The sequence below is a fragment of the Lissotriton helveticus genome, chromosome 2_2 (assembly GCF_964261635.1).
Source record: "Lissotriton helveticus chromosome 2_2, aLisHel1.1, whole genome shotgun sequence".
NCBI classification, from domain to species: Eukaryota; Metazoa; Chordata; class Amphibia; order Caudata; family Salamandridae; genus Lissotriton; species Lissotriton helveticus.
Window position 1 is genome coordinate 372,334,569 of NC_136060.1, and position 22,704 is coordinate 372,357,272.

At 51.0% G+C, this 22,704-nt stretch overlaps 1 protein-coding gene across 2 annotated transcripts in view; it reads right to left on the bottom strand.

Moving 5' to 3' along the window:
* Positions 1 to 22,704, bottom strand: part of HTT (huntingtin) — a 1,924,961-nt gene that overhangs the window by 877,429 nt on the left and 1,024,828 nt on the right. For both annotated transcript variants that reach the window (XM_078678546.1, XM_078678545.1), the window contains 3 exons: positions 22,132 to 22,254; positions 21,761 to 22,005; positions 14,826 to 14,968 (listed from right to left, as the gene is read on the bottom strand). In XM_078678546.1, coding sequence (XP_078534672.1) covers positions 14,826 to 14,968; positions 21,761 to 22,005; positions 22,132 to 22,254 — 511 coding nt within the window. The remainder of the gene's footprint in view (positions 1 to 14,825; positions 14,969 to 21,760; positions 22,006 to 22,131; positions 22,255 to 22,704) is intronic.

Below are 22,704 nucleotides of genomic sequence, written 5' to 3' on the forward strand. Positions count from 1 at the left end.
TGTCATGTACATCATTTGGAGTATAGAGAGCATTGCAGTTGTGTGTTTAATAGAGCATCTTAAACCAGCATTAGCAAATGTTAGTCACATATACCGTTTCATAACCAATTCAAGCCAATTCTATAGGGTGTGGCTTAGTTCGACTGTGCAGCGGGTCCTCATCGATCTCAACCCCAGAGATAAATGTAAGAGTATAGGGATATTTTTGTGCATCTAGGGAGGTGTGGTGTCCAGTGATCGCAAATGAGCTCGAAGCGGTTCCCAAATATCTTTCGGGCGACTCTGCAAGGGCCTCAATTCCCATTACTGGGCCAATTGCTCCTGGCAGTATGTAGCATCTTTGAGCCATATAGCGACCTTGGGAACTCCCCTCCTTCCCCAGTATTAGGCGATTTGCCGTTTAGCTAGTAGTAATATTATAGCTATTAAACGACTTGAGGGCGCGGGCACATCTATGACATATCCCAGAAGACTGGTTAGCAGGGTAAAAGTGATCTTATGTCCCATTATTTGACTTTTTCACTTTAAGGGAGATTCATTCTGGCTTGAAGCAGGCTGAATCCTTGGTGAGATGGAGGATGAATGACCACGGAGTTGCAGAACTTGAAGACGCACAGGGACGAAGATGCAGCAGGAATCTTCCCACTGAAAGTGGTCTTATCTTTGGTTATGGCTCGAAGAACAGCAGAGTTCCAGTGTTCATCAGCAGTGAACTCTGGAACAAGTGGAAGAAGTGTCTTCTGACAGTCTTCAGATGACAGGCAGTCGGATCTTGAAATTGTTGTCCAGACGAATCTAAGGACCACTCTCCGGGGAGCCCTTAAGTAACCCTAAAACAGCTAAGGACCTCTTCTGTGGTGACCCGCCTGTCATCACGGGTCAGTGGCGCTACTCAGCTGACCTAGCCAGTCAGATGCTCCCATGGGCCAAGATTCAACATGGCAGAATCAAGGGGCTACCTGGGAGATCTTTGGGCACCTACCTAGGGAGGAGCTGGACAGGGGGGTGGGACACTCCCCTGGCCTTTGTGTAGTTTCGTGCCAGAGTGGGAGTGGAGGAGTCCTGAACTGGTTCATACAAGGAGGGCACCAAATGTGCCCTTCAATACAGTCTGGTGGCCATTGGAAGCACCCTCACCCTACCTCATTCTAACCAAGAGGTGGCCACACATCTCTTTGGCAGGAAATCCTTTGTTCAGCTTCCCCTGCCCGAGTTAAGCTTATCAGCAGGGGAAAAGAACACTGTCAAGGGTCAGCGGCAGTGTGGGCTGGCAGGCAGACCCTGTAAGCCTACACAGGTAGGTTTTGGGGGGTCGCAGTACAAGGTATCATGCAACTAACATTGGAATCGATGTAGTTGCATGATTGCAATATGTTTGATACCAAACATGACCAGGTTCGGGGCAGCTCTTATGTAGTTGGACATCTCGACTTGCCAGTGTCCCGCACTTACAAAGCCCGGAAAATGATGCCCAAGATTTGTAGGGGTACCTCTGCTCATGCAGGGGGTACCACAAACTAAGAACCATGCACCCCTGTTCTTAGAATGAAGGGCCTACCATAGGGGTGACTTATAGGATAAAAGTATAGAGACTGGGATATAAGGAGAACCTTATATGCAAAGTGAAAGGTGCAAGCAATGGCAGTTCTGCAGATAGTCTCCGTGGGCACCCAAGGGTGGCATAATACATGATGAAGTCCCTAGGATACCCCTGGTGTACCAATCTCCTGGGTACCATATACTAGGGACTTACACTGGTACCCCTGTATACCAATTATGGGGTGTACAAAGTATTTATTATAGAATTTAGAAGAGAGAGCACTCCCACTGGGCTCATGGTTAGCAGAATCCCCGTGATGTACAGTCAAAACACAATGACACCAGGCAAAACGAGGGAGTATCTATACCAGAAAGATCCGATTTTTCTACTCACTGCCTTGCAGCTCTTCGGACCGACCAAAGCTGCAGATGACCAGAAAGAGGTACGCATGCTCTGGAAGGTCAGATCTGTCTCCCCACTGAGTGAGAAGAAACCAGGACCAACCGGAGCCATGCAGCACCAATCCTCGGTTATCAGACACCCTGCACCATACAGCAACTGTGAGTCACATCAGGATTCCCACCGCACCATGACCGAGCAACTGCCGAGATCGTCAGAATCACTGAGACCCACTTCATGAGTGGCCTAGCTGTCCTGATTTTTCCCCAACCAGCTGTTTGTCACTAACCATGAGAATCACCTATGCACATAAAGCCCAGCTGACATAACCACTTTGAATCTGAGCCACCCGGCCTGGGTACCAAAGAACCAGCTGTGCCCCCTTGCTCCAAGACCCCTTGAGACCCAAGTCCCAATTTGGGAGTTCTCTAACTTGTCCCCCAGTCCCTCTGCGCAACCTGTTTTCAGGCGGCCCCCTTCTCCCTAGCACACACAGCTACCAATCTCACCAGCACCTGCTAAACCCGGGTAGTTGCAGAAAAACTGCTGGTAGTAATTTGAACCTTGGCTCACTACAACCCAAAACCCAGAAGGTGAACCCTTGAAACCGACGGTACTTACCATTATGCATATATGATTCTTCCTTACATAGGATTGCATTGTCCGCAAAGAGCATGACTTTGAAATATTTACTTACATGTAAAAATTTATAACAAAAACAGTACTTACTTGTGAACAAAGTTCTTTGTTTTCCAACATATATAAAAAGAAGTATTATTTTTCTAATTTGGTCTCAGATATATTCTTTGAGTGTGTGTTTCATTTATTGCCTCTGTGAGTACAACAAATGCTTACCACTACCCTCTGATAAGCCAAAATGCTTGTTCACACTACCAGAAAAAAGAGGGTTAGTACTATCTACTTTAGCCTCTGTAAACCATATGGGGATCCACTGGACTCTCTACACAGTGTATGTCTTTTTAGCGCACTATATAGAAAGCTGGCTCCCTACAGCGGTGGTGGCGGACAATCATCTTGTTCACAGGAGCACCTGTGCTCGGTTTTTACCAGGTTCCCAGAAGGACTTCCGTGATGGCTTTTTTGTATGGGAGAAGGGTACCCACAAAGACGTTCCTAGCTGTAGCACCTCTGTCAAGATATTAGTCTTGACCGCCACTGTGGGGAGCTGAAGGTCGAGGACCTCAGCAACACTGTGCACCACCATTGGATAGGATGCACCCTCTTCCGTAGGCGATGTAGGAGGAGATACCTTGCCAGTGTCAAAGGAGATATTCAGACCACCGGCTTCACCGAATCCCTCATACAAGTCTATTTCCTCATGGGGGGCGTGGCTTAACATGCAATGGAGATAGACGTGTCTGGGTAGAGCTCTTGCCTGAGCTCCCCTACCCCGGGACATTTCTCCGACCCCGACTATCCTGTTTAGCCTGAGATTGCTGGCGGAGCTGCCCGCAATCCTTGCCCGCGCACAGACCAACTTTTGGGAGGATCGGTCGCGGGGCTCTGCACCGAGGCCAGCGGCGCTGTCTCGCCCGGCCTGCCTGTGACCCCGCTGGGGACACGAGTACGCGGGGGACACGAGTACGCGGGGCCGCGGCTTCTTGCGGCCTACCGGGCCTCACACTGCGGCCTGCCGGAAACGACCCGGTTGCTGGGAGACGCGGCTGGCACAGGGCACATCGACTCTAGTCCTGCTGCGACCGGAGCCTTCCTACTCCGCACCCCCGGAGAGCCTGGGAAAAAGCGATGACGGGCTGAAGACGGCCGGAGCCTGCGGCGTACCGCACCTGGCAGAAGCGGCCCTGCGGGGCGCGGAGGCGTAGGGGCGAGAGCCCGACCCTGGACACAACCAGCGCCGAGGTGCGTGAATGGTGCGGCGAGGAATGAACGGAGCCTTCCTCCTTCACCTGCTCCTTGACTGCACGCTGCCTCCCGCCGCCGTCACTGGCTAAAGACCCCTGGAGCCTGCGAGACCTCGAGACGCGGTGAGTCATTGCACTGGGGAAACTCACACACTAAAGGCCGCGGGGGACACTGGCGAGACACGGACATTCATAACTGCCGGCTGAGCCCCTATGCGCCTGCAGCACCTCTGCCCTGTAAGACGCCCTAACTGCGGAGACGGCCCTGGTGGGACTCGGGGTGTATCAGGGCACATCGAGGGATATGCACTCTCAGGAACGGAGCTAACGGGCCTACAACACCTGATTGCCAAGTGGACACTGGGGCACTGGAGAGACTACGGGACCTGCGCTGCTCCCTCACAAATGACCGCGTCTGACGCGGCAAAGGACACTCACTGACTGCTGGACCACGCAGGAACGGCTCGTGGAATCTGCTGAACACCCGGGTGGGAAGCTGCTTCTCCCCTCCCTCCACCCCTGAGATCCACTGGAGCGCACCCTGGTCCTCAATTGCAGCACGGACGGCCCGGAGCTATAGATAACGCCCTATACACCTGAACTACCGGACGCACTACGATCGCGACCCAGCGGGTCCTCTGCTCCCCGGTGCTTCCTCAGAAGGACGCAAACTGCGCTCCCGGCACTACCTGTGCAAACCGCCTGCCCCATGTCTGGAGGGGTTATGACCCGCACCGGAACGGGGAGCACATCGGTGAAGGGGAAAACGACGAAGACATCATCCAAGATGGATATCGACCACGTGGCGTCGAAACTGGATTCGGTACTGGCAGCTATGGAAAGAATGGAAGAGTCCCTCCAACAGACGCGCACCTCCTTGGAAACTAGAATAGACAGTGTGGCAATAGACCTGACTCACCTCAGAGCTGACCATAAGAAACTGCAGCACCGCACCACGACGCTGGAGGGCACGGTGGCAGCGCTGGAACCGAAGGTGACCCAGTCTGACAGACACATATAGGATCTCCTCAACCGGGTGGAATTCTTGGAAGAACGCGCAGAGGATGCTGAAGGACGGGCGAGAAGAAACAACATCCGCTTGGTGGGCATCCCGGAGAAATGGGAGGGGATGGACCCTACGCAGAGAGTGGAGGACTGGCTACGAGACCTGCTGCCAGAAGGCACGCTGATGCCCCACTTCGTGGTAGAACGTGCTCACCGAGTGCCCACGAAACCCCTCTCAGCTGGCTCGAACCCCAGACCTATCATCCTACGAGTCCTAAACTACAGAGACCGCGATGCGGTTTTGAGGGAAGCCAGGAAGCTGGGTGAGATCCGAATTGACAACGCTACGGTAATGTTCTTTCCGGACTATACAGTGCAAGTGCAAAGACAGAGACACTCTTTCTTAGAGGTGAAGAGAAGATTGCGGCAAGCTGGTCTTCAATACTCGCTGCTCTTCCCTGCCAAACTACGGGTGGTGGCGAAAGATAGGACACACTTCTTTGTGAACCCTGATGAAGTTGAGGCCTGGCTTGACGAGAACATGCCGGACGTACCTAGACGAGCGCAAGGGACTGCCACCATGGAACGCGCACGAGGGGCTCGGAGACGCCGCCGACGCAGAGCTCCCACACCTCCCGGAGCTCGAGGATCACCGGCCCATTCCCCATCTGCGCACGAGAAGATGCAAGGACAACAAGACGCTCTCCGCAGTGTGGCGGAAATCAGCAGCTCTCCGGCTCCGTCCCTTGCCCCGAATGCTAGCCCGGCGCCCCTCCAGAGCGACGATGAAGCGATCTATGGATTGCCAGACTCCCAACGCACGGACGATCTGCCAGACGTCACTCCACAAACTGCCGACCTGTTTGGCTGAGCTGGCCGGAGCGGTTTCCCGCCTTTGTGCACTGGAGCGACTGGGACTGCACGAGTGCTCCATAGAGCCCCTTCGCGAGCGAAGGCTTGCACGGATGCGAGCTGCTGGACACCGCTCTCCTTGAGACCCCGAACTTCAACCAGGTACTGTGACCACCAAACACACGCGATCTAACTGCGTACTGCTGCGTAGGGGTCACCTTTTCTGCGATGCTGCACGCGCCGGCCGGCGCTCCCCGAGCCATCCGGGGACAGAGACCTCCTGCTGGAGGCATAGCCCCCACCACTTGCCACTTGAGCGCACTGCCGGCCTCGCCCTGAGAGACAGGACCCGGGCAACTGCCAGACAGTGATGGCCTCCCTACTCTACCCGGGAGGGTTGCTGCACTCCCCTTGAACTACGTTGCAATTGCTGTCGTTATACCATACGCCACGAGATAACCCCTAGAACTGTATAGTTTACGAGCTCATTTGAGAGTTTGGACGGCGACATGTTATGCAGCCGACCTTTTGGCATTTCAGGTTATATTGCCATGTTGAGGCTTTATGTTCCCCCCTCTTTCCCTACTCTTCTATTCCACTGGAGATCGTCACACTCAATACTGGGACCCTGGAGCGGGATAGTGCTGGAGATGAGACTTTGGGCTTGGCGGGAGGTGCTGCTTGGGAGTCTAACGTGCGGGGGGGCTGGAGGAGCTTACACATAGGAACGCTATGTCTGGGACACGGATATGCACCTGGAACATCAGGGGAATGCACACACCAGCTAGGCGTTACCAGATCTACTCCTACCTAAAGAGACACAAGATAGGCATCGCACTACTTCAGGAAACACACTTGAATAAGACAGAGGTACTGGCACTACACCGCAAATGGCGCGGATAACTTTATGCTACAACCTACTCCTCCTATGCCCGCGGTGCACTGATATGGGTCCGCCCTGGGATCCCCTGGACAGTCACAGACACTGCACTAGACCAGGAGGGCAGGTTTGTTGCAGTGCAAGGCAGGCTGGATGGCCAGCAAATAGTGCTGGCGTCGCTGTATGCCCCAAACACTGATCAGGGGGACTTCCTGATGCACCTCTCCACGACGATGGCGTCCTGGCACGCGGTCCCGTGGCTACTGGGGGGAGATTACAACTGCACATTAGACATAACACTGGACCGCTCATTCCCGCCCCCCATAGGCGCTCCAACGCGTGGTGCCACGAAGGCACTGCTGGAATGGGCCGAGCGGTGACATCTCCATGACGTTTGGAGATCGCGCAACCCTGGGACGCGGGTCTACTCATACTACTCGGGCGCCCACGAATTACATGTCCGCCTGGATAGATTTATGGCGTCTACTGCACTCCTACCCCTAGTGACCAACACATTATACATGGGCCGCACGCATTCAGACCATAATCCACACTTTTTATCTATGGCTTGGGACCACCCGCGCCCCCCCATTCCCACCTGGCGATTACAACCGGCGCTCCTACTTGATGCGGCTTTCCGCGAATCCCTCCTTACACACACTTCCCAGTACTTTGAGGACAACGCGGGCACGGCCTCCTCCCCCCAGGTGGAATGGGACGCCTTCAAGGTAGTGGTCCGTGGACACTGCCTGAGGACACAGGGCCACATGAGACGACAACTAGAAAGTGAACTGACCCGGATAGAATCTGACCTGCTAGATAGGGAGGGAGAGGCAGTTGACGGTAGCGCTGATTCACTGCAGGAGGCGCGCGCGGAGCATGCGAGCCTACTGGGAGAGGTGAGGCGCCGCGGCCAGGGCGACTGACGCTGGAATCTGGGGACCACGGTTCGATCCCCGGCTCCGGCGGCAGGTTAGCCCAGCACCATGTGACTCTGGGTAATAGCTCGCTTAATCTTCCCGACGGCCCCCAGCGCCTAGAGACCCTTACGGGTGATTGTGCGCTTTACAAATGTGGACTTTACTGGAGCGGCTCCGAGACATTAACTACGCAGCACACTCGGCGAGGACACATCACCTAAGTGATAAACCTGGTAGGTTACTGGCCTGGCTGATTTCACAGGAATCCCGCTCATCCCCAGTGGTGACAATACACGCGGAAGGGAGGGGCCTCTTGTACTCGCAACAACAGATTCATGACGCATTCACTCACCATTACGATGCATTATACCGCTCCCGACTGCTGCGCACACGCTCGGACATTGCTGAATACCTCTCCCCTCTGCCCATGCCACACCTGACTACCACACAACAGGACGAGCTAGGAGCCTCGCTTGACCCTGACGAGATCCGCGAAGCAATTTTTCACCTATCTAACGGCAAATCCCCTGGCCCGGATGGGCTTCCAGCCGAATTTTATAAGGCAGGTGCGGATATACTCGTTCCGCGGCTTCTGAACGTGTACGCCGCGGCAGCGGAAGATGCACTCTTACCCGCATCGTTGAATGAAGCAACCCTGATCTCCATCTCAAAGCCTGACAAGGACTGCACGCGGATGGGCTCTTACCGCCCCCTGGCACTGCTAAACATGGACTATAAGATACTGGGCCCCCACACTAGCCCGGAGACTGGCCCCTTATGTGCCCCGCCTGGTGCACCAGGACCAAAACGGTTATGTTCCGACACGCCACACCTCCCACAATATCCGCCGCCTATTCCGAATACAGGAATACGCTACCCATCAGTGGCCCAGAGCAGGATGCCTGATACTAGACCTAGAGAAGGCCTTTGACTCGGTTGAGTGGCCATACCTGGGAGCGGTTATGGATACGTACCAACTGGGAGGAGGCTATGAAGCCATGGTGGGCCTGCTGTACGACAAACCGACGGTCCGAGTTCGCACAGGCGCGCTACTCTCGGACACTATCCGGGTGCGGAGAGGCACCAGACAGGGTTTCTCCCTGTCGCCTCTACTGTTCTCCTTGGCCATGGAACCCCTGGCCACAATCCTCAGGACTCAGGGGCCTGAATGGGGGATCCCGCTAATAGATAGCCTACACGCAGTGTCGCTATACGCAGACGAACTGCTGCTATACGTCAGAGACATAACTAACATCCCTGACTCCCTAGCCGACGTCTTCCGAACCTTAGAAGAAATGTCTGGATTGCGAGTTAATTGGTCCAAATCGGGGGCTTTTGCCTTTAGTCCAGACACGCCCGAATGCGACGTGTGCCTGGGCGGAGGTAGACTACAATGGCATCCCACTACGTTCCGCTACCTGGGGATCCGAATATATCGGAATCCACCGGATATCCTTGAGGGGAATCTCCTGCGGGCCATCGCCTCGATTCGGGCACAGATCAAATTCTGGAACACCCTACCTCTAAACGTCCCGAGCCGCATAGCACTTACTAAAATGATAGTGCTGCCCAGGCTGCTGTACTATTTCGCTAACATACCCACATACGTACCAAATAAAATATTTCGTGACCTGGAAACTCTGCTACGTAGCCTCATCTGGAACATGGGCCGGCCCCGCGTAGCGCTGACCAAGCTCTACATGCCGACTGAGCGGGGGGCCTGGCGGTCCCTAACATGGAGCTATACTACCTCTCTGCACAGATGCAGTGGGTGACGGGGTGGCTCAGCGGCAAACACCTCGAAGATACTGCATCGGACACTGCTGCCTGGACGCACACACAAATCTGCACGCTGTTCCACCCGATAACCCGGACTCCCTGCCCCTTACAACTACACCTGGCGGTGGCGCGCAGATGCTTTCTGCGCTGTTTACGGCTCACCCGGGCGACGACGCCATACGCCCCGATACTACCTATCCTGGGCACTCCAGGGCCGGTGGATGCACTAACTGTGACTCGACTAACTAGCTGGGCGCAGGCGGGGTGGACACTCTGGGAGATCTATACGCTGACGGAACGCTGCTCACCTTTGCGGACCTGGCCGCTGGCACGGAAATCCCAGCTGGCCAGTTCCTACTGCATGCGTCCCTCTTACGCACACATGACTGACGAACCACCGATGCACAGCTTCATGCAGTACCTCCACGTCATGGGGAATGGCTCACATGTCATACATTGGTTAGCGCAGGCCCTACTAATGCACTCGCAACCGTCTACATTGCCGTTACGGGACAAATGGGCGATAGATAGAGGACAGGCATGGACTGATAAAGAATGGTCGATGATCTTAGCCGGCCCGACATACATCCCACGCAACCCCCGTTTTAGAATAATTCAATTCTACATCTTGCACCGAGCTTATCTGACACCCGACAAGATAAACAGGTACTTCTCAACCACTGATGCCGCTTGCCCGCGCTGCTCTCTGAACGGAGCAGACCTCTTGCATATGCTGTGGCATTGTCCTGACGTACACATGTACTGGAATGAAGTTGTAACGCTACTCACACGCAGCACTGGCGAGCAAGTACCGCACACGTGGGAAACGTGCATCTTGGGGCTATACAAACGCATAAAACTTAACAAGGTGCGGTCGCGTTTCTGGGACATGGGGCTTATAACTGCCAAACGTCTGCTTACCAAGCATTGGAAGGCTGCGACCCCCCCCCCCCACGCTCAGCACTGGCGCGCCTCCTTTACCAACTGGGTGCGAGCGGAAGGCACGGTGCTTCTCCGCGAGGAAACAGCGGGACTCCGTAAGTTCCCTATTGCTCAGCTCTGGGACGACCTCCTAAAGGCGTTCCGACGCGCCTGCCAAGAGCGGGGGATTACTTGAGACACACTCGCACCAACGCACTGCATCACCTCTTAGCACCGGAAGCTGACAAGGCCCTGCTCCCCTCTCCCCCGCTTTCCCACCTCTCTGGATTACAAGATGCACACTAACGACTATAGGCACTTGCTATACCACACACTGCGCCGGACGCCCACACAGTACCACACACCAACCGCTGCCTTTGCCTCGACTGACCTGCGCCGATTGCGGATGCTGACAGGGGGATACCTCCCCCCTTCCAACAGGAGAGCGGTCGACATGTCTGCGGGCGGCACTGACGCTCCGCGATATGCTGACCAGCATTCTGACAACACCCCAAGGGCAGCGCCCAGTCAGCTCCAGCTCGGTAAAAAGCGAATCCCCCCCCCCCCCTCATTTCTCACTTCATGCGGCAAGAAGCCCAGCTAGGCCCTGCCCCGCAACCACCGCCACATATGAGGTCCTGTGACGAACCCCCCCCCCACCCCTTTCTTACTGGCCCTACCCCCCAGATTTTCCCTGCCAAGATATAGGCATAGGGAATGGTTTGTTAGCTGGTCCTGTTCCCTGACCAGACCCGTTTCTTCACACAAAGGAAGACGCTAGATGCAGCATGTCACTAACAGGAAGCGATACCTTATTGATCTTAAGCTGGTGACACTTACACATTGCGAGAGATACGAATTTGCACACACCCTCGCCCATGTTAGCAAAGGACCCGCTGCACAGCCTATCAGATATTGCTGCGTCTTTTGCGACCTCCAACACCACCACTGGGAAATCACGCAGACACCATACTACCAGACACTCGAGACCTGACTGAAACGGCTGCAGACTAACCCTGCCGCACATAACCGCCTACTACTATGCCACGGTGAGCTATACCACCATACACCTTGTCGTTTCACAGTCAGCATTACGGTCACGGATCTGGTAAACCATCTGTTGCAGATTCCCCCCCGCTATTGGTTGCACACAACTGACTATTAGGCTATCTGCGGGGAATTGGGGGATTGCTATCATGGCACTAATTCTGGGTGAACACTGCAAAGCAAATCTCTACAAGGTAAGACAAAAATACGAGATCTAATGCTCAAATAACTGCACATCGGATGGCTGCAAATACACCCACATGAGACTCGGCGCCGGACCCCCGGGTTGTCGGCTAAATGGCTGTGTCAACTAGTTAAAGGTCTACCTGATTGTTTTCTGTCCGGCTGGCCCCTGAGAGCCGCTGAATGTAACATGTAAGACATTTACCATCTGTACAATAAAGATCTTCCAAAAAAAAAAAAAAAGTCTATTTCCTCATAAGGCTGGTCTTCTAAAGAGCCCCCTTCCGTCTTCCAATCCTAGCCCTCCAAAATAAGGTTCGGGAAGCGACCTAGGCCCTGTTGGTCCTGTCTGCGCCCCAATCGGCATCGATCAATGCCGTTTCAAGTCATTTGGAATCAGAATTTGGCTGGTGTCGTCAGTAGGCGCGAGAAGCATTTGCGTCAGGACCGGTGTGGAGGAAGGTCGCAGTGGTACGAGAGGCGTAAGTCCAGATCAATCTCCACATCCATTGGGGGCGATCAGCGCCAGAACCGCTGGCCCGGAAACCAATGGGCCAATCCCGGCCCGCAACTCTGTGGGGCCCAAAGGCATGCCGGAGGAGTCAGGCAGCTCAAAAATGTGGTGCATTGCCTCCTAAAAATCCTTTAGTTGAGCAGGGATCGCTCCGCCTCCAGGAAACCAGGGAGTCGCAAAGATGTCCCAGACGCAGGATCTGGAGAATGAGCCCTTGAACGTTGATATTCATCTGTCTCATCGGTCATCGGACAGGAAGAAGTCAAAGAATGCTTCGACTTCTTGTGTTTTTTGTGCCTCTTACCTGAATGCCTCAATGATCTTGAAGGGGACTTGGGACTCTTGGAGAGAGACCTGGACCTTCCTCACGACCGGGAGCATTCTTTCTGAGGAGTCGGGTATGGAGTCCACTGTCAGACCGCAAGCAGCTTCCGGGACTGCTCCGTCAAAGCCTTCGGTGCCATGGCCCGGTAGTAGGAGCACGACTTGGAGTTGTAGTCGCACTCCAGATACCATAGGCAGACCAAATAGGGGTCAGTCACCAACATGGCCCAATGGCAGGCGCTGCGAGGCCTAGACCCCAAAGTCTTCCTAGAGGACATTCCAACACAGCAAAAAGCGGTCGAGAAAAGGTCATAAAACCCTGCCAAAAAGTGACCATGTGTCACAGATCAGTGCCTGACTGGTGTGAAGTGAAAACAAAAGAAAGGACGTCAGCATGCAGCGGTGGCACCTATATAGGTGACGTGGACATCACTTCATGCACACAAAGCCGACTAAGTCATGCAGGGCTGACCGACCCCACCTACCGATGTGCAGGAGTATCGATCCAAGAAAAATCTTCTGGAGCCAGTCTGATGCCTGGGAAATTCAAAGATAAGGAATTTGCACAAGATGTTTCTATCAGATACACTTTGACAACACATCGAAAAAAGTTAGGCAAAAATTGATTAGGGGAAGCTCTTCCCGGATCTGAGCTGACTGTCACGGAAAGAAAAGAACTGACATCAGAGCGCTGGGGTGGCACCTATATAGGCACCGTGCACGTCACGTTCGGCGTGGGCGATGCCAGGTGGAGCTGAACGATACCACCTACCGGCATGTAGGCGTACTGCTTAAGAAACATTTCGGATCCATTCCGACACCTGTGGATAGTTCTAAGGTATGGAATCTGCAGCTAAAGGTCTCTATCATTTTCACTGATATTGCTGAGGGAAAGGTGCATAGGGAAAAGGCATCCCCAAAAAAGCAGCAGTCACTCTACTTAAAGCTCTGAAGCAATTTAAATGATTTCTCACTTTTAAAAGGCATATGCAAAGAGTGTACACATGCGTATCTTAAGAAGCCCAAAGCACTCACCCACAAATGATAGATAATGAGAACTTCAGTACCCCCTACCTGAAACACATTCACCAAAATTGGACCACAAAGTCTGGTGCAGGAAGGGAAGTAGCATCAGAAAATGTTTCAGAGACAGAGAGCTGTCATGGCTACATGAAAAGACTTCACCTGCTCTGAACTAGAAGTAGAAGAGAGAAAACTCATCTCTGACTTTAGTTCAGGCGTTACTAGGACCACAGACTTTCAAAAATGGCTCTGTTAGTTGTATCACCGACACAGAAAGTCGGGTCTCTTCTAGAGTGAAAATGTTACTTAAAGACCATCTCCTAATGGTGAGAAGCCATGAACAACTTGGGGCTACCTCTTCTCATGGTCACTGCTCAGATATCATATGCAGGCTGCACACAAGTCTGTCTCAACATCCCATATAGCTCTCACAGGGAGAAAACCCAAAAAGCATGCTCACTCCTCCATCACCTATGCAACTCTGAATGATCCATTTGATAGAGTAAAAGCATGGTGACTAAATCAACACAGGTGAACCGTGTCTATGATAAAAAAGAAAATAACTCAATGTCACCTCAAAAAAAAAGATTTAAAAAGTGACACACACATACATATAACACATATGTATGCAGGTTTTATAAATACAGAAAAATGAGGAAGGTGTTTAGGAATTCTTGTTCCATGGAAACAGAGAAATGAACTGAGCTTAACATTATGCTGCAATCCAGTACTTGGATCAGTCTGCTGCCTTCAAGTGCCACAAGTCAAATACTTCACTAATGAGGCACCTGCCTTTCCAACTCTTGCTGTACATCTCTTCCTTAGTAAAAAGGTCGTTTTTAAAAGGGCCTTTGAGCCCTGTCATGTGTAAGTATATTAAAACTCCAATTGGTATCAGTGGTGGCGGGCATGGAACGTGAGTGGCGAGGTGGGGGGTTAGAAAAACTAAATAGAAAAGAAAAAAACACTGACCTTAAACGCCAGCCATCTCTCAGTCGCGATGCCACTCTTCTTGAACCAGGAAGCACCCAGGCTCCTAATAGCCAATCACAATGCTGCAATGCAGCGTACAGTCTGGTGGGGAAGATGTAAAGTACACATGACTCTTTGGCCAGCCGATGATGGCCGGACAAACAATCATGCCTACTTGTAGTGTGCAAACCACTCCTCCCCCTGTGACGCCAGCCTCGCTCGCGCTAACCCAGTCCCGTAGCAAACAAAAATAAAATGATAATAACAAAGTTATTATCATTTTATTTTTCTGGTTTTTTTCTGCTCTGTGAGCAGTGGGGCGACGCTCCTCCGCTAAGTCGCACTGATTGGTATAAACAGGGACTGAACTGTTGTCTTTGGACAGACAGTGCTTAAAATATATTTTTCTAAAGACGTATATCTCTTGGCTGAAAGGAATGTATTCGGGGACTATGCAAGTGTTGAATCTAGTCTAGGTTCATGAACTTAATGAAGATTTCATCATGGAGAATTTTTTTACTAATGCCTTACCTTTTATATTTTATTTTTGCTTTACACTACGGTATAATGGATGTTAATATACCTGATTTGAAGATGTGTATTAAACACATGAGCAGTGTCCCCAACTGTTGGCAGTAGAATGTGTGTTGTTGCTCGTTCATATCCACCTTAAGCTGCTTGGTGCCAATATCTTCCAACAGAATCCCCACCAGCTGCAGCAGAAACCTTAAAAAAGAGAAAGGCATTGTATTTTGTAAAACAATTCTATGCTTCTCATGGATAGTGGAATGTACTGTAACATTTATTCTGTGGCAACTACACAAACCTCCAGAATATTTTTACAAGTAACGTGCCATACATAACAAGCTTTTCCATGACATCATGACTGCTTTTGGTAATACTGAAAATGACAACGTTCTGCTTACACTTAATTTCAGTTCTCCAAATATGCTTCCCAAAGAAGTGGCATGGGATACAAATTTGGTCTTCCTAATAAATCAAAGAATTTGCCAAGGAAGATTATGGCTCCCTGCCAATAAAAGATAAGAGAATTCAGTTGTATAGCTTTTAAGAGTGCAATGGAGCAAAATTAAAGCACATTTGCCCAGTTACTCGGGAAACACGAATCTGAAGGAAGACAGCAGTATTATTTTATTTTCACAAACATATTGAACCAATAGAAGCTACATACTGGATCTGTTAATCAGGAGAACAAGGTGCAGCTCTGCTGGACAGACCTGTAACAGGCTGCAGTGTAAGAGAAGCAGAACATGGAGCAGCACAAGGTGCACAGGGAATGGTGCAAGGAAAGACACTTTGAGCGCACAGGAACAGCGATAGGATACAAGGTGGAGCAGCACCTATTTAATCGAATTGAAGTAAAGCAGTGCGTAGAGATAAGGAAACACATGAGTACCAAGACACAGAAGCACATGTGTGCAAGCAGGTAGATGTTTCTAAGAAGAAAGAAGTTAATGTTGGCAGTAAAATTACTGATCTTAGTTTATCAGAGACTGAACATTGACATTGAATAGTGTTTTTGCATTAACTAGCGAGAGCATATAAACATGCTCACAACCAGATAAATATTTTTACAATACGTTAACAACTCTCCCAAGAGTGTAAATGGTGTTAGGGAAGACTGGATAGATACACTGACTTGCAACAAGGGCACATTGCTTTGATGAGCAGTCCCCTATTAGTGTTCTGGAGTCGAGCTGGTGCCTTTTCACTATATTTGGAATGGGAATCTTTGCTAGGAATCAATATAATGCCCTTCCAGTTAGGGATAAATCGGGGTGCTTCATATGTCTGGCCGTTGGAAGGCTTTTAAAATAGTACCAGTAGAGTCCTTATTGGACCATTATACAGCGTGTACAGTGACAAATCATTGTCTGTATGTACTGAGACTGGGCACAAAGCAAATAAATTCACAGATTCTAAGGAAGAATGAGAATATGCCTAGCTCTTGAGGAGGTAAGTTTCAATTCTATTTAGGACACGGAGGCGAGGATTATGCTTTTCCTTCTTCACTTTAATATAACTACAAAAACACAGCCGCCATTAAAGCCACAACTAATTTTCCTATGAACACCAGGGAAACAAACAGCAAAAACTCCAGAGTCGTTCTTTAATGTCCTTGACCAGGCTCTCCTCATTCGAATCACGCCATCCTCTTCCATTATGTGTCCTGTTTCAACCCATCGTTTCCTGCAAAGACATTGTGCGCCAGTAAATCGAAAGACTAGCCCGTCATACAACAGTGGCAACAATAGGTTCAGATAAAACAGCAGAACTTAACTTGATAAATCAATCGCAAACAACATTATAATATATCCAATCAAAGAAAACAGACTACTTACTCCCTTACGGGTGGGTCTGCATCCCTGCTAGTTGCTGGGTGGGATAATCCTCGCCTCAGAGTCCTTAACAGAATTGAAACTTATGTTCAGTAGAGCTGGGCAAATTTTCATTCTAGGTCAGGACCGGAGGCAAGGATTATGCTCCTTCAAAGCTTACTTACCACCACCTGGGCTACATTCAGCACTGGTTTAAAATAAAACCTTTTAAAAGTTGGGTCCGAAGACCAGTCTGCTGCACTCATGAGGTCTTCCAACCGTGCATCCACAGTAAACGCTTTTGAGGCCATCACCCTGCCTTGCTAAATGTACCACAAAGACCTTTGTTTCGCAACCAGTCTCCTGCATTACCTATCTAACCCAGTGGGCTATTGTGGGAGAAGAAACCGCCTTGAACAGGTTTCTGAGTGCAATAAGGAGTTGTCGTTCACCTGGCGGGCGACTTCCTCCGTTATCTCTTCGTAGGCCCTAAGACTTTTCACCACACAGAGTTTGGGGATTCGGTGAAGGCTGGATGGATAAGAGATCGTGTGAGTATTCGACTTGGTACACCTACTTATCGTAAAGGTCACTCCATCAGGAGAAAAAACTCTAGCTGCTATATCTGTGGCACGCACGTCTGAAATCCTTCTGCACGAGATGAGGCAAAGTACATTTTGCAAACTTTGCCAAAATCTCTTTCCGGGACAAAAACTGATCGGTTGCCATGATCAGAATAGTTTCAAGACCAAATTGACATCCCAGAGCGATGCATACCGCGGTTCTAGAGGGAAAGACAAATGGATCCCCTTTAGCAACCAGCAAACAAAGGGGTGTTCGCCCACTGGAGCGCCGTCCACCAGGGAATGCCCTTCCGAGATGGCAGACCGTACGGCATTTATTGACCAGTACGCCAATCCCTCTTCCGCCAGACTTGCAAAGAAATTGAGGACATGCATTATATCCAATCCCACGGGATCCACTTCCATTCGCAAACAGCATCATACCCATCTTGTCCATGAGGAACGATAGTGCTTCGTTGTGATGTCTGCCCAGGCTCTGGACAGCAGGAACTTAGAGCGGCTCGAAAGGCCTGGGAGTCTTCACCTCTGCCTGTAATCCGCCACGCCATGAGGTGTAACAGGTCTTCTGCCACCAGATGGTGCGGTTCATTGTCTGGACTCGTCAGAATGCGAGTAAAGTGGGGGAGTCGGATTGGGGTAGCCCAAGAAAGTTCCAGAAAAACAGGAAACCACACTTGCAACCTTTAAAGTGGCATTATCAGTACCATGCTCGCCCGCTGCATGCGAACCAGGGCAGACGCCCGGGTGATCATCGAGAACGGAGGTAAAGCGTAAGCCCTGTCTCAGCTCCAGTCCTGGAGAAAAGCATCCGTCGCCGTCGCCAGCGGGTCCGGCGTCCAATGAAGACCATGGTAACTGGTGATCGAGGCGGCAAGCAAACAGGTCAATCGAAAAAGAACCCCATGGATAGCAGCTGGAAAATTTGAGGGTCCAGTTTCCAAACTCTGGCATACCACAAGTGCCGTGAGTGCCAGCCTGCCACCTGGTTGTCTGGATCAGGGAGGTACTCCGCTGTTGCGGACACCTGGTTGTCCAGACAGAAATTCCAGAATTACTTTGCCATGTTTGCCAGAGCGCAGGATCTAGTACCCCCCAGGTGATTGATACATCTCACTGCTGAGACGACGTCCATTTTCAAGAACACAGAGGACTGGATCCGGTCCTTGGTCCAGCTCCAGACCATGAACGACCCTGCCAGGAGTTCTAGGCAATTTATGTTTAGGTGCTGCTCTTGAGGTGACCAATTTTCACCGTGGACAAATCCCCACGCTGGGCACCCCAGCCTGACCTGCTGGCATCAGACTCCATCACCAAAGCGGGGCCGAAACCGAAGATAGCTCTCCTATTCCAGGCCTCCATATGAGTGAGCCACCACTCCAACTCCTATCTTACCTCGTGGCCCATCCTTAATGCGCTTTCAGGCGCTGCAAGGCCCGATATTGCAACGGGCTGGGAAAAATCGCCTGGATCGAGGAGGAGAGGAGGCCCACTAGGCGCGCGATCTGTCAACGACGTACTCTGGCAAATGTTTGGCAAATCGCGTGACGCATCTTCACAACCTTTCAAGAGGGAAGACACAAGGAAGAAGAGGTGGAGTCTATGACGAAACCCAGAAAGACCGCTTCCTGCGTTGGGGTGAGGAGAGGCTTCTGCTCATCACGAACCCCAGCCCCTGCTACAAGTCGACCGACGACTGGAGATGCGCCCTCAGCCTCGAGGGACACTGCACAAGGATAAGCATATTGTCCAAATAGCTGAATCCCCTGAGCCCGCAGGAACAGAGCTAGAAACTCATTGGCCTGACTGCGATTGAGTAATTGGAGAAAGCGACAGTGAGGGGGTAAATCAAGACCGTTAGGTATGCATCCTTCAGGTCCAGGCACACCATCCAATCGGATGGTAGCAGCACTTCACAGAGGAGATGGATACCCTCCATCTTGAATTGGCGATACACCAGCCAATTTTTGAAATCCCTGAGGTTGATCACCGTCCTCCGGCCCCCTTCGGCTGTTTCGATCAAGAAGAGGTTGCTGAGAAATCCCTCGGTGTATCACCAACCGCAGATGGCTCCCTTCTGAAGTAGAGCGGACACCTCTTTGTCTATCAAAGCCGTGTCAAGGGTGGGAAAAGAAATGGGACGGGGATGGACGTATTGGCAGGTTAACCGTAAAACTCTATTCGGAACACCTGGACCGACTGCAAAACCCATGCATCCACTGTAATGGATGCCCAGGCTGGGAGGAACAAAGCTAACAGCCCCCCCACCCACTCTCAGCTGCGTTGAGGGGATAAAACTCACCGTTCGTATTGTTGTTATTGCCGCCCTTGTATCCTCCGTGGCCTCTGAACAGTTGTCCTCTTGTTGAGTAAAAGTTGTTGCAGCGTGGGTTAGCCTGATACTTCCAGTGCCCGGAGCCTTGTCCTTTTGCCTGGGAAGAAGAACCCGGGCTGAAAACACGCTTAATATTTGTCTGTGCCTTGTCCAGCAAAGTAAACGTTGCCACAAAAATTCCCAATTCTTTTACAAACGGGTCGCTGGACAACACCCCCTGCACCACCGCTCACCCCTCCGAGGAGGCCAGGTCCCCCAATTTTAGGTCCACCTTGATCACCAAGGAGCGACGACACTCCGTGAAAGGGCCCAGTTCGTGTTTCCCATAAAGCAGATGGGGCGCTGTGCCAAACCAGAGAGGATTTCAGGGGCAATGAGAGAACCGGAACCCTTGGCTTCCTCAGCCATGTCAAAAACTTGGACCAACAGCATCTAGGAGCATATCCTGGTAAGAACGCCAGGACCTGTCAATTCCCTTCTTAAGGTCCTTGACGAACTGTGCCAGGAACGTGGCCATCTTTGCATTTATATCCCGTTTGAGTGCAACCTTCCCTTCTAAGACGGCTGCAGGCTTCGTTCTCTAGTGGCTTCCTGAGGTGGGCTGCCACATACTTAGCTACCTTCATAGCTGATGCCCACTCAGCTGACCACAGATGGACAATGTCATCCGGGTCCAGCCTATCAAAAATGTCCTCCTGAGCGGGCTCTGGATGACCCGTTGGCAGCCAAGATCTGGAGGAACCTGCATCCTCATCAGACTCTTCTGGGGCGTCCCCTTCCTGAGACTGGTAAATTGGGGCAGGAAGGGCCCGACTTGGGCGAGTGTCGGCCCTGCGGAGCTTCCAGGGCGAGATGTCTTGTCCAGGAAAGCTTGTATAAGACACGTGAAAGCACCATGTCCACACCCACTCCTCACATTTCTTCTTGGGGTTGGAGGGCCCCCATCCCACATCCTCCTGAGGGACCTTACCCGGGGCAGGGGCAGAACAAGACTGGGCAATCTTTGCTCACTCCTGACCTATTTTCCTCGACAGTCTCTGCTCCATAGGGGTCATCAGGTCAGTTACTGCCCTGTATCTGGAGGTGTCAATGACCTCATATAACTCCTCATCCCATTGGAGGTAGGCCAGGGAGTCCTCCTCCTCGTATGTCTCTTGTTCCATGGTAAGGGTAGGTGGGTAGCTCCTAAACATGAACATGGAAGGGTCGAGATCAAAGGTGTGAAGCCTAAGCACTACACTGCAGGCCCCAGGACCCCCTGGGTGATCCAGGAAGAAGAAGCACAAGCTTGACATGAGCGCTTATGGTCTGAGGGGGAACCCCATACTAATGTAGGTGACTAAGAAGGAACAGGATTTTCAGGCGCGAGCCTAGGGACACCCAAAACACCCTCAGTGTTCTCAGGGCATTGCTGCCCGGGACAGAGGCTAAACAATACTGACCCCTCAGGGAGTTAATGAGACGGTGAACTGCACCACTACCTGCCTCCGCGGGGCGTCACTTGAGCACAAACAAGGGAATAAAAGTACAGACCCAGTTCTCTGCTGGGTGATTTGCCAGACAGATGGGGAGGTATGAGCAGTAACTGGCCAAGGAGAGCGCGTATGAATTCCTAGATGGGAGACGCGTACCAGAACGTCGTGGCCACCCCGCAGCGCCCCCTACCAGGTGGCAGACAGCACCGCAGTTGTGTTGGGGAATAAAATCGCGTAGGGAGCACATTATTGGTCCCGCAACCAACGTAGGGGAATCTGCAAAAAGATATTAGAAAATACAAGTCGCGCAGCAGCGCGTGATCAAAAAAGCAATTCCCCCACAATGAGCCCTCGCAATCTTCACAACCGCGCCATTACAGTTACAAGAGAGAGAAAAAGAGTCCACTTAACTGGCTGCTGAGCAGCGAAGAAATAGGAAGAACAGGAAGAGACAGAGGATGTTATGAGAGCCTGGTCAAGGACATTAAAGAAGGACACTAGAGTTTTTGCCGTTTGTTTCCCTGGTATTCATGAGAAATGTAGTTGTGGCTTTAACGGCTGCAGTGTTTTTCGAGTTATATTAAAGCAAAGAAGGAAAAGCATAATCCTCGCCTCCAGTCCTGACATAGAATTAAACCCGCCAAGGTGTAGGACTTTCAACCTATTGCTTGCCTAATTCCACTTTCTCTGATGGAGAGGTATTTATATAGCTTGGGTACACATAATTACCTGCAATATAGGATTGCTTATACATACACAGACATTCCATACTACAACATAGTACCTACCTTGAAATGGTCTCTTCAGGTAGACCCTTTGCCTGCTGTGTCTCAACCTCATTCTGCTCTTCTGGAGTTGGTGTGCAACTGTCGATATCTCTCAGTCGGTTAATATTCTGGCATGAGATCAAATGCGAAGAGAAGGATAGCTCCTGAATACGTGAGAGCACAATGTCTTCAGTTGACTGGGATATAAGCACTCTCAGGATGGCAAGGATTCCCGAAATCCATAGCTGCACTGTGGTCACAGAGGCCTAAGGACAGAATTGGATACATTTACGGGAATTTAATTGCAAGGTTAAAAACATTATTTCACTCTTTTAAAGAGATCAACAGCAAACCAGAAAGTTGCCTCTCCCAGTCCTTTCTGAATCACTCACCATAGTAACAGGAGTGACAAACATGCTCCTCAACAGCATGTCCACGGGTCGAAGGGATGATGGTGCCAATATTTCAAAGAGTGTATTCAGCACCCCCAAAGCTTCATGGGAATCAATATGCATCTACAGAGAAAAATTCAAAACCATGTTTGCTGAATATCTGCATACGGAGCACAGACTATCTGAGTTACAATGAAAACAGCAATCCAACAAATAAAGACATCATTCTTACAATGCAACACAATATTTATTGTTCATATAATGTTGCATCTTGAGAAAGTTCCTCAATGGCCAAGAGGACACTCCGAAAGAATAGGTTACAATGTGCTGCTATGCCTTCAATTCTCATGCCTGCCCTGTGTACTACTGTCACTACAAGTTATTTCTCCTTCAAACGCCACAATAACTTTCAAGGCAAAACTTGACCCAAACTAACAAAGAAGAGCGTATTGTGCAGCCCTATCTGGAAGACCCATGATTGCAAGATAAGAGTTACTTCATTTCCTCCCTTTAATCATTCATAAAGTATCAGACAAATATAACAAATTTTCACGTACCTGAAGAAAGGAGATG